At 38.1% G+C, this 12,287-nt stretch overlaps 1 protein-coding gene across 3 annotated transcripts in view; it reads left to right on the top strand.

Annotated features, from left to right (window-relative positions):
• The window catches only part of ACAD11 (acyl-CoA dehydrogenase family member 11), a 125,116-nt gene that overhangs the window by 28,563 nt on the left and 84,266 nt on the right, over positions 1-12,287 (top strand). For 2 of the 3 annotated variants that reach the window (XM_004381406.2, XM_023735952.1), the window contains 3 exons: positions 4,998-5,123; positions 5,765-5,926; positions 7,907-8,071. In XM_004381406.2, coding sequence (XP_004381463.1) covers positions 4,998-5,123; positions 5,765-5,926; positions 7,907-8,071 — 453 coding nt within the window. The remainder of the gene's footprint in view (positions 1-4,997; positions 5,124-5,764; positions 5,927-7,906; positions 8,072-12,287) is intronic. The other variant, XM_023735954.1, reaches the window with a different exon arrangement.

The raw sequence follows: 12,287 nt of genomic DNA, 5'->3' as shown, positions 1-12,287 counted from the left end.
CTGTGTGTCGTATTTTAGTAATTCTTGCAATATTTCAAAATTTCATTATTTTTATATCTGTTATGGTGATCTGTGATCTTTGATGTTACTGTTGTAATTGTTTTGGGGTGCCATGAACCCTGCCCATAGAAGATGGCAAACTTAACCGACCAGCCATTCCCCTGTCCCTCTCCCTCTCCTTGGGCCTCCCTATTCCCTGGGACATGACAATATTGAAATTAAGCCAGTTAATAACCCTACAATGGCCTCTAAGTGTTCAAGTGAAAGGAAGAGTCGCATGTCTCTCACTTTAAATCAAAAGCTAGAAATGATTAAGCTTAGGGAGGAAGGCACGTTGAAAGCCAGGACAGGCTGAAAGCTAGGCCTCTTGTGCCAGACAATTAGCCAAGTTGTGAATGCAGAGGAAAAGTTCTTGAAGGAAATTAAAAGTGCTACTCAGCCTTATTGCTGATGCAGAGAAAGTTTTAGTGGTCTGGATAGAAGATCAAACCACCCACAACATTCTGTTAAGCCAAAGCCTAATCCAGAGCAAGGCAACAACTTTTTCAATTCTGTGAAGGCTGAGAGAGATGAGGAAGCTGCAGAAGAAAAGTTTGAAGCTAGCAGAGGTTGGTTCATGAGGTTTAAAGAAAGAAACCATCTCTATAACATAAAAGTGCAAGGTGAAGCAACAAGTGCTGATATGGAAGCTACAGCAAGTTATCCAGAAGATCTAGCTAACTGATGAAGGTGTCCACACTAAACAATAAATTTTCAGTGTAGATGAAACAGCCTTATATTGGAAGAAGATGCCATCTAGGACTTTCACAGCTAGAGAGGAAAATTCAATGCCTGGCTTCAAAGCTTCAAAGGACAGGCTGACTCTCTCGTTAGGGGCTAATGCAGCTGGTGACTTTAAGTTGAAGCCAATGCTCATTTACCATTCTGAAAATCCTAGGGCCCTTAAGAATTATGCTAAATCTACTCTGCCTGTTCTCTATAAATGGAACAACAAAGCCTGGATGACAGCAAATCTGTTTACAACATGTTTTACTGAACATTTTAAGCCTACTGTTGAGACCTCTGCTCAGAAAAAAAAGATACCTTTCAAAATGTTACTGCTCATTGACAATGCACCTGGTCACCCAAGAGCACCGATGAAGATGTACAAGGAGATGCTGTTTTCATGCCTACTAATACAGTATCCCTGGTGGCAAAGTAGTTAAGAGTTCAGGCTGCCAACCAAACAGTTGGCAGTTCGAACCCACCAGTTGCTCCTTGGAAATCCTAGGGGGCAGTTCTACTCTATCCTGTAGATTAGAATTAACTCGACAGCACACAACAACAACAGCAACACAACATCCATTCTGCAGCCCATGGATCCAGGAGTAATTTTGACTCTCAAGTCTTATTATTTAAGAAATACATTTTGTAAGGCTATAGCTCCATAGATAGTGATTCCTCTGATGGATCTGGGCAAAGTAAATTGAAAACTTTCTGGAAAGGATTCACCATTCTAGATGCCATTAAGAACATTTGTCATTTGTGGGAGAAGGTCAAAATATCAGCATTAACAGGAGTTTGGAAGAAGTTGATCCCAGCCCTCATGGATGACTTTGAAGGGTTCAAGACTTCAGTGGCGGAAGTAACTGCAGATGTCATGGAAATGGCAAGAGAACTAGAATTGGAAGTGAAACCTGAAGATGTAACTGACTTGCTGCAATCTCATGATAAAACTTCAACAGACGAGGAGTTGCTTCTTATGGATGAGCAAAGAAAGTGGTGTCTTGAAATGGAATCTATTCATGGTAAAGATGCTGTGAACATTGTTGAAATGACAACAAAGGATTAGAATTTTATATAAAGTTCGTTGATAAAGCTGCAGCAGAGTTTGAGAGGATTGACTCCAATTTTGAAAATTCTACTGTGTGTAAAATGCTATGAAACAGCATTATGTGCTACAGAGAAATCTTTCGTGAAAGAGTCAATTGATGCGGCAAACTTCATTGTTGTTTTATTTTAAGAAATTGCCACAGCCCCTCAGCCTTCAGCAACCACTACCCTGATCAATCAGCAGCCATCAGCATCGAGGCAAGATCCTCCACCAGCAAAAAGATTATGACTTGCTGAAAGCTCAGATGATGGTTAGCATTTTTTAGCAGTAAAGTATTTTTTAATTAAGGTATGTATTTTTTTTAGACATAATGCTATTGCACTTAATAGACTACCCAAACCAAAAACGAAGCTCATTACCATCGAGTCGATTCTGACTCATAGCAATAATATAGGACAGGGTATAACTGCACCATAGGGTTTCCAAGGAGCAGCTGGTAGATTCAAACTGCCGACCTTTTGGTTAGCAGCTGTAGCTCACCATAGCTCTTAACCACTGCACTACCAGGGCTCCTAATAGACAACAGTACAGTGTAAGCATAACTTTTATATGCACTGGGAAACCAAAAAGTTTGTGTAACTCACTGTATTGTGATAACTTGCTTTATTGCGGCGGTCTGGAACCAAGTCCACAATATCTATAAGGTATGCCTGTACTTTGTTTCAACTCCCTTCATTTTTCCTAAGTCTGCATTGCAAAAAAGTAATGCTCCCACTCTGCCATCGCTTCATTCTCTGGTCCCTTGCTAACCTTTATGTCTCCCCCACTTACCCAACAGCAGAGTGGTTATATTATAAAAACTTCTTGCTGCAGCCATCAGTCCATTGACTGCTCTCACCTGGACAGTGGTTTAGCCCCTTCTCAGCACCAATTATTGCAGCAGCAACCCTTTACTCCTGCTTTCCAAATGAGCTGCATGGTTTCCCCTCCTTAGGAGTGGCTGGTCACCATTACCTGAGTCTGGGGCAACGCAGCTTTGTGTACAGATGAGTCATCTTCACCTGGTCTGCACCACAGCTCTGCTGTAAGCTGCGTCCTGAGGTCCTCAGTGATAGACCTGTACAGCCACCCCAGCCTTCCTCTTAGTTGAGGAAGTCACTTTATTTGGACTCCTGCTTTGCATCTGCCTGACTTATCTCCCAGTAGTTATGCTGAGGTCCACAGTAGCCCTGGGCACCAGGAAGAATCCTCATACTCCCACCTTGGAAGCATGTGCCTGCTTTGATCTCCTGAAGAAGTGGGTGCTTTTCCCTTCCCACCAGCACCCAACAGCCTCCCCTACCACCCTGCAACTCCCAGTTTATAGCTTTATCCTCTACCTTGCCTGGAACATTTCCACTCTGACCCCCTAATCTTTCTGGTTCTCATCAGTATCCCTTTGGGGAGCCAAGCCAGCAGCACTTGGCCTGCATTCCCACATGGCAACAGTCCAGTAGAACAAGTTAGCAGTTTTCCCCTCTAGAGAGGACATGGGCTCTAAACTGTAGCAGTCCCACCTCTCTCTACCTGCTTCTTCTATTTACATCCTCTGGGTGGCCCTGTAGGCGTTTGAATTTATGACTTCTTTTTTTAGATCTGTACACTATTCTTTTTGTGTGTGGGGTAGGTAGGTTAGACAAGGATATGTTCTTTCTTAGAATATGTATTAGAAATGGTCAGAAATCAGTCATTTTATCCAAGTTCCGCAGCTCCTTGCTGTACTTCATTTTTCTTTTGCCTAGTTTGAAAAACCCTGTATCACCTTAAACCTTTTATCTTTTTCTATTTCCTTAACCCCCCAAAATCCTAGTATTCATAACACCTATTTAAATTATATATCATTAGAATAGACTATTTTGTTTCTGCCCAAGGATAACTACCCCATCACAAGAATTAGGTCTGAAAAAGAAATTCCTTCAAAGCTAGCATCCATAGTTTCTTAAGGAAGCTCTCTTTCGTCTATATGGATTATATTAACATATATAAAGATGTTTTACTCTCGGGTAACAAATTCAACAGGAGTCAACAGATCTAGTTCAAATCTTTGCCCCAGAATTTATTAGTCGTGGGACCCTGGATTAGGCATGTAATCTATCTGAGCTCAGCTTTCTCATCTGTAATAATGGACATCACTGCAGAGGAGAGAAAGGTACAATCTAGAGGACATCCAGCTATCTCTTCAGACCAGACCCTTTGCATGATGTTGAGGTCATTGAGATATTGTCTGGATCTTATCCTTAGTCTTAAAGGCACAGACCTTGGTTTTGTCAGAATATCTAGAAAAAACTGAACTCCAAGGGCACCCCTGCTAATTAGACTAAGCCTAGATTGATGTGTAAACCAGAGTGCTGGTTTTGAAATTTACAAAACTGACTGAACACTTAAATTGCAACAGTAGTATTCCTAAAAAGTCCTGTGTATCCCTTTCCTGTTAGTGCATCTTCTTCAAGTTTAACAATGATTATTAGCATTTGATGTGAAAACAGGCCAGATTAAGGGAACCTAAGAGTTTTTAGACATTTTTTAAAATGAGTTTTGAAACATAATTTATGTATATTAAATTGTATTTAGAATAGTATAAATTTGGAGGCTTCATGAAGAAGCTGAGGACAGATCACTTACTCTCTACTGGTTTGGGGATAAACAGTTTCTAGAAAGGAGCCAGTCTGACAGACTGAGTGCTATAGTCCTGAATGCACTCTGGATATGAGAAAACCCCGTGGGGCTACTTGTCTTGGCTCTAGCTGACTGTTGCTGAGAGCCAGAACAGAGACATGCCATGGTCCCCTTGGGAAGGATCAGAGAGAGAGAGAGTGAGCAAGGGGCTGCTGGAAACAAAGGGATGCTTTATGATAAAATCTGGAAGTGTTGGTCAGAGCCAGGATTAAGCCCCATGCAGGTGTCCATCCTTTCAGCCTGATTAGGTAATTGAATAGCCTGGAAAACTCATTTTTTAGTTCTGTCCTAATATATTAGTGATTGAGGTAAGAAAATTCCTTACTTACTTTTAAGGAAATTATTGTCATTATTCTCCAGGTTATTTGTTGCTATTGTTTTAGCATTTATTTCTAGCCTTAATGTTAGCTCATGAGTAGTTTTTAAATGTCTGTGTTTTTGATTTTTAATAACCCATCATTCTACTTAGATTTATAGAGAATTTCAAGTCCAGAAAGCCTTGTATTTGATTGGATTCCCTGTTCCCAAGCCTTTACTGTACTGCAGTGATGCTTCTATTATTGGAACAGAATTTTATGTGATGGAACATGTGCAGGTAAATTAGCATTTAATCTTATTTTGTTGTGGCTTTTATTTTTAATTCTGATGTTAGATGTTGCTAAATAGTATAATTTCTTATTCAGCATTTTAGGTAATTAGACAGCTTTGCAAAGGGTTAAACTTTTGTTTTAGTTTCAACACACACACAATGTGGAAGAGATGGAATAGAGTAGGAACAAATCTAGTTATTAGGATGTATTGACTTATTCTTGAATTTTCCTCTAGGTGTCAGTAAAGAGCTATATGTAATGGCAATAAACCAAACTCTCTGGATTGAGTGGTGGGGGGCTGAGGATAATTGGGAAGAAGGGAGTGAGAGTTTCCAAATAGAAAATCAAGCCACTAAGAACAATAAATAATCAAATTATTCTCATTTTTTGTAAAACATAGCATGAAAATAGTTTTGGGGCTTTAAGTTCATCATGGCTTATCCTTGTAGTTTCTTTTGAAGCATGTACTCTTATGTTAAACATGTCTTGCAAACGAATGTTTTCAAGCGTATTCTACAAAGATTTGGTTTTGGTTACAAAACTGTTATCCTGATCTTTTTCAGGCCTTGTAAAGAGTAGGAATGATGATATAGTAATTAATTGATATGGAAATTTTTTTTTTTTTTTTTTATAATCTCTTTCATAGGGGAGAATCTTTCGTGATTTCACAGTTCCTGGAGTTAGCCCAGCAGAGCGCTCGGCCATATATGTGGCCATGATTGAAACCTTGGCTCGATTACATTCCTTGAATGTACAGTCATTGCAGTTGGAGGGATATGGCAGGGGAACTGGGTGCTGCAAAAGACAGGTAATGCATCTACAGAGAGAGCTCCTTTTCTCAGGTTGTTGGAAATAATATACTATACATCATTAGTCAAAATACAAATCTATTATTTTATAGTTTTCTGAAATGTTGGCTATGACTTTTAATATCAACCTTCAGATTTACTTGTTTTCAGCATAAGATAATTTTCCTAATTTTTTCGCAGATCAGGTTTTGTTTAGAAAAAAACTTCTGTACATGGCAGCAGGTACATGAATGCAAATTGAAAGCCATTTCACGCTCTTCACTTAATTTTATCAGTATGTTTTATATACCATTTCCCTTTTTCAGCAAGTTAACATGTATTTATTACAAGTGACTGTGTGGTTAATACCTGCCAAGTACTGTGTAAAGTATCAAGAAAATAGAAGATAAGTCTTTCTCCTAAAGAAACTTATGGTCACTTTTGAGAGACCTATCTATGAATCTTATATACATAAAACAGCTTGAAAATGGTATGAATGAATGTATATATAATCTGGTATTTAATTTTTTGGTATTCATCGCGAGCAATGTGGCATTCAGAGGGTGGAGACTGGTGCGCTCTTGTTTAGTGAGGAAAGCTTCCTGGAAGAGAGATTTCTTGCAATGGGTATTTAAGGAAGAATAAAATTTACATAGAGTGATGAGGAAGAGATGTTGAGCATTTCGAATCAAAGGAACAGCAGGAGCAGGTATGTCTGGAGCTATTTCCCTTGTAAGCATGTCATTTTGGGAGCTCAGGAAGGCTGAGGAGAGAAAAAAGGGAACTAAGGTTTAGAGTATATTCAGTTTATGCCAAGTCCCATGCTAGGCGAGCTGTGGACCTTCTTTGTTTTGATTTTTGCAACAATCCTAAGACACAGGTATTATATTATTACCCCCATTTTTCAGATGAGGAAACAGAAACTTACAGAGATCAAGTAATATACAACTTGAAATTTAAACCCAGGTCAGTGTGACTACAATGATGAAAATCTTTACCCTACTGCACTAAATTGAGAAGAGATACCTTGGGGAGTGCAGAGAGATACTAGATGCTGTCAAATCAATTCTGACTCATGGCGACCCCATGTGTGTCAGAGTAGAACTGTGCTCCATAGGGCTTTCAATGGCTGATTTTTCAGAAGATCACCAGGCCTTTCTTCCAAGGCGCCTCTAGGTGGACTCCAACCTTCAGCCTTTTGGTTAGCAGCCAAGCATTAACCATTTGCACCACCCAGGGACTCTATGGAGAGATACAAGCAGATAAACAATATGGTCTCAGCTGATGGAGGACTTTGAGAATAGGTTGACTTGTTTGCATTCAAGTCTAAGAACAATAGAGAGTCTTTACACTTCTCATATCTGTAGTATATTAAGAAGATTCTATGAATAGTAAGAAAGGATACTAAAAGGAAAAGTAAATCTCCCCTGCTTTTTCTAACCCCCTATTGTCCTTTTCAGGAGTTTCTTCTTTCTTGTGACCCTTTCCAGAAATTTTCTATACCTATTTATTTGTGAATGTGTACTCTTTTTTTTTTTTCTTCCACAAAATAGTTGCAGAAAAAGACTAGAACCTCTGTCTCTTGTTGCCAAAAAAAAAAAAAAAAAACAGCCAAACTCCTTGCCATCAAGTCGATTCCGACTCATAGTGACCCTTTAGGACAGAGTAGAACTGCCTCATAGAGTTTCCAACGAGCACTTGGTAGATTTGAACTGACCACGTTTTGGTTATAACAGCCATAGCTCTTAACCACTATGCCACCAGGGTTTCCATCTTGTTGCCCATGCTAGTATTTTTATTTTTTTCCTGATAAAAAGCTAGGTAAGTAAAACGGAACTTGATAGAAAAAAAGCTGACATGAGTATTACTGACAGGCATTTGTCTTGAGCATTTAGGAGTAAAAGCAAATTGCGTATCATTGAAATTTGTTTTAAATTTAGGGCACTGTATCTTACATTCTATTTTCAGCTTTATCTGTTTTCTTATTTATGTATCTTTAGGTATCAACCTGGACAAAGCAGTATCAAGCTACAGCTCATCAGGACATCCCTGCCATAAGCCATCTATCTGACTGGCTAATGAAAAACTTGCCAGATAATGACAATGAACAATGTTTGCTTCATGGAGATTTCAAACTAGATAACATAGTTTTCCACCCTAAAGAGGTATGTAAAATACACTGAGTAGGTGTGATTTGGGACACAAGTACTAAATGGACACTACCCCAGAGCACTGAAGGAGCCCTCCTCATCCCCATTCTTACCCTGCAGTTAGGGACTACCTTCACCACTCAAAACTTTAAGAAATGAGTCCTGCCCACTGGCATAGGTAGCTACCCTACCTTTAAGGCTGGGTCTGATCCTGAGTGATACCTGATTTACTGCTTAAAAAGGACTTGAGAATTTGACATGCATATCACTGTTTTCCTCAAAGAAGTATTTCATTGGCTACTTAGCATATTTAGCTTATTCTTCTTCTTGCTCTTTCTTCTGGTTCATTTTCATTTCTTTTTTTTTTTTTCCTTATGAAGAAATTTTTGTTTATTATAAGCTTAAGAGAATAGTATTCCAAAAAACTCCTGAGTAACATTGTATGAAATTAATGTAAGCTTGCTCTGTGTAAATGTACTCAGTGTAATCTTTGTAAAGAGTACATATAAATCAAACCTATCATCCCCAATGAGCACAGACAATAAGGCCCCTGACTGGAGGAGCCTGATAGGAATGAGGAAACTGCTTCAGCTTTTCTGTCATTAACTGTATGCCTTTGGGCAAACCACTTAGCCTTTAGTATCTTACAGTAATGAGAACAGCTTAAAGTTCACTGACTCCTGCTTCATTAGTTTTCTCTAAATGTCAAGATGTTTTAGAGCAGGAGGAGTTACTGTAAGTTCATGTGCTAATTTCTGAGTTTCATGTGTTTTTCCTACAGAAAGAGTACGAGGGAAGATGCCATTATAAATTACATTGCTGCCATAATTAAAGTAGTTCAACATCAGTTGAAAGTCCAAAAATAATATAATATAAAGACGTGTGAGCACATTCATCAGCAGGACAGAAAATTTTTCATAGAAAAGTCAGTTTGAGTTTTAGAATTATGTCTATATAATTATATATGAGAACACCTGGGTGGCACAAACAGTTAAGCGCTCAACTACGAACTGGACTTACCCAGAGGCACCTCAGAAGACAGGCCTGGCAGTCTGCTTCTGAAAGGTCACATGGGATCACCATGAGTCGAAATCAACTCAACAGCAACTAACAACAACTATATATGCATGTTTTGTCAATGGCACTGATGAATTTTGAATTCGAACTTTGTTGAGTAGTTACCCTTATATTAGGAATTTTAAAGAATTTAATTTATAACCTGGACAAATTACAAGTTTATACTTTAAAACATAGCAGAAATTGGCCAATTGCATTTGATTGGTTAATATTTTAGGAGTCTGTCTTTGAATAAATCAGAATCCTATATGTGTCTGTAACTAGTACTTTATAATAATTACTTAAGGAAAAACAAATTCAGACCTCGATCTCCTAATGGTTTATGTGTTGTCTTCTAAGATGTTTACATTTTAGGATTAATCATGATATACTGAAAGTAATGGTAAACTACAGTAAATACCAAATAGTTTTTCCCCTTTTATATTTAATATCTGAGAGCTCTGGTAGCACAGTGGATAAAGTGCTCGACTACTAGCTGAAAGGCCGGCATATGGAAACCATCAGCAGCTCCATGAGAGAAAGATGTGGCAGTCTGCCTCCATAAAGATTTGCAGCCTTGGAAGGTTTTCGGTGTTATATTTAATATCATATTTAAAACAGTTTCTTACAGGATCAAAGTTGCCAAACGGATATCATCTTCCTTCAAAAAAGGAGGATATTCAATAGTTTGGGAGAGCCATTTTTTTAATAGACTATTTTTTAGAGCAGTTATAGATATGCAGAAAGTACAGACAGGTGCCATGCCCCCTGCACAGTTTCTCCTATTATTAATATTGTACATTCATGTGGTACGTTTGTCACAATCGATAAGCCAGTATTGATACATTGTTATTAACTACAGTCCACAGCTTACGTTAGTATTCACAAGCCATTTGTGTTTTAAGGAAATGACTGGGAAAGGCATTTAGCCGTAATATATGTAGCTTCGTTATTTAATGTTGTAGGATTATATAACAACTAGTAAAATGTCTTGTAGCCTATACTCAGTAACCTCCTAATAATTATTAGTTAAATCGAATTTAATCAAATTTGTGCCCTTCTCTGTAAATATTGTAGCTACGTCTCCTCCATGGCAATAACATATGGTTGGCAGAGTTCAAGTCAACTAGCATTTATTCATTACTAACTATGCACTCTCAGTCGTGGGATTAGAAAGAAAATACACCTCTTAATGAGCATAAAATTTAGATGGAGAGAAGAGATACTGAGGTAATAGCAGAGAGCAATATACACCCGAGTGCTAAAGTATGTCACAGAAGGTAAACTGCAAAAGCAGTCAGAAAAGGGAAGAGACGCACTGTGGACGGGTATTAACCAGGAACTACAAATACTTCAAAATTGAATTTTACTTAATAGTTTATCTTTACCACCTCTTTTAAAAAATGTCACAAGTAACTAGGAAATTAGACTGTTTCTTTTTTAGCGAGGGCATGCTACAGATTAGAAAATCAGCCCCTAGATTATAGCGAGGTATATATGTATATGCTCTCCTGTGTATATTCCTACGAATAGGATTGAAAGCTTTTTTTTTTCCTTTGAGGTTAAGGATTATATCTTTAATTCTTTCTTTTTTTTTTTTTTTTTCCTTTTCCTTTGCCTCTAGACTCTCTATATAAAACCTAAAACCCACTGTCATCAAGTTGATCCAACTCATAGTGACCCTGTAAGACAGAGTAGAACTGCCCACAGGGTTTCCAAAGCTGTAAATCTTTATGGAAGCAGACTGCCACATCTTTTTCCTCATGGAGCAGCCGGAGGATTTGAACTGCTGACTTTTCGGTTAGAAGCCAAGTGCTTTTAACCACTGTGCCAGCAGGGTTCCTGAACTCTATATAAAACCAAACCAAACCCACTGCTGTCAAGTCAATTCTGACTCATAGCAACCCTATAGCACAGAGTAGAACTGCCCCATAGGGTTTCCGAGGAGCAGCTGGTGGATTCGAACTGCTGACCTTTTGGTTAGCAGCCGTAGCACTTAACCACTATGCCACCAGGGCTCCATATATATATAGTACATGCTCAATAAATGAGAACCTGCTAGACTAGGAACTCCTTTACAGCAGTGACTGATCTTATGCTCAATGTCTAGAAGGGTACTTGGAATATAGGAGGTGCTTACATGATTCTCAGTGAATCTGTGTTGAAGGAATTGATTTTAGTGAATTCGTCATTAAGTAACTATTTCCACCTCATATGTTTGTTTAATTTTCTTTGCCTAGCAGTATGACCTTAAAGCAAATTACTTAACTCTTTCTGTGTCACAGTTTTTATTTTAACTTTTAATTTTGAAATAATTATGGACTCACAAGAATTTGTAAAAATAGAAAAACCAATCAATGTAATCCATCACATTAATAAAACAAAAGACAAGAACCACATGATCTTATCAATCCATGCAGAAAAGGCATTTGACAAAGGCTAACACCTATTCATGATAAAAACTCTCAACAAAATAGAAATAGAAAGGAAATTCCTTAACATGATTAAGAGCATTTTTACAAAGCCAACAGCCAACATCATCCTAAATGGAGAGAGTTTGAAAGCATTCCCCTTGAGAACTGGAACTAGGCAAGGATGCCCTTTATTACCACTCTTATTCAACACTGTGCTGGAGGTCCTAACTAGAGCAATTAGGCTAGAAAAAGAAATAAAGGACATCCAGATTGGTAGGGAAGAAGTAAAAGTATCTCTATTTGCAGACGATATGATCTTATACACAGAAAACCCCAAAGAATCCACAAGAAAACTACTGAACTAATACAAGATTTCAGCAAAGTATCAGGATAGAAGATAAACATACAAAATAAGTTGGATCCCTCTACACCAACAGAGAGAACTTTGAAGAGGAAATAACCAAATCAATACCATTTACAATAGCCCCCAAGAAGATAAAATACTTAGGAATAAATCTAGCCAGAGACGTAAAAGACCTATACAAGGAGAGCTACAAGGCACAACTGCAAGAAACCAAAAGAGACCTACATAAGTGGAAAAACATACCTTGCCCCTGGATAGGAAGACTCAATATTGTGAAAATGTCAATTCTACCCAAAGTGATCTACAGATACAGTGCAATCTTGATCCAAATTCCAATGGCATTTTTTTTTTTTTAATATTTTATTGTACTTCAGGTGAAGGCTTACAGAACAGATAG

Source organism: Trichechus manatus, unplaced genomic scaffold (assembly GCF_000243295.1).
Source record: "Trichechus manatus latirostris isolate Lorelei unplaced genomic scaffold, TriManLat1.0 scaffold00084, whole genome shotgun sequence".
Taxonomy (NCBI): Eukaryota; Metazoa; Chordata; class Mammalia; order Sirenia; family Trichechidae; genus Trichechus; species Trichechus manatus.
This window is presented reverse-complemented; position numbering and strand designations above follow the sequence as displayed.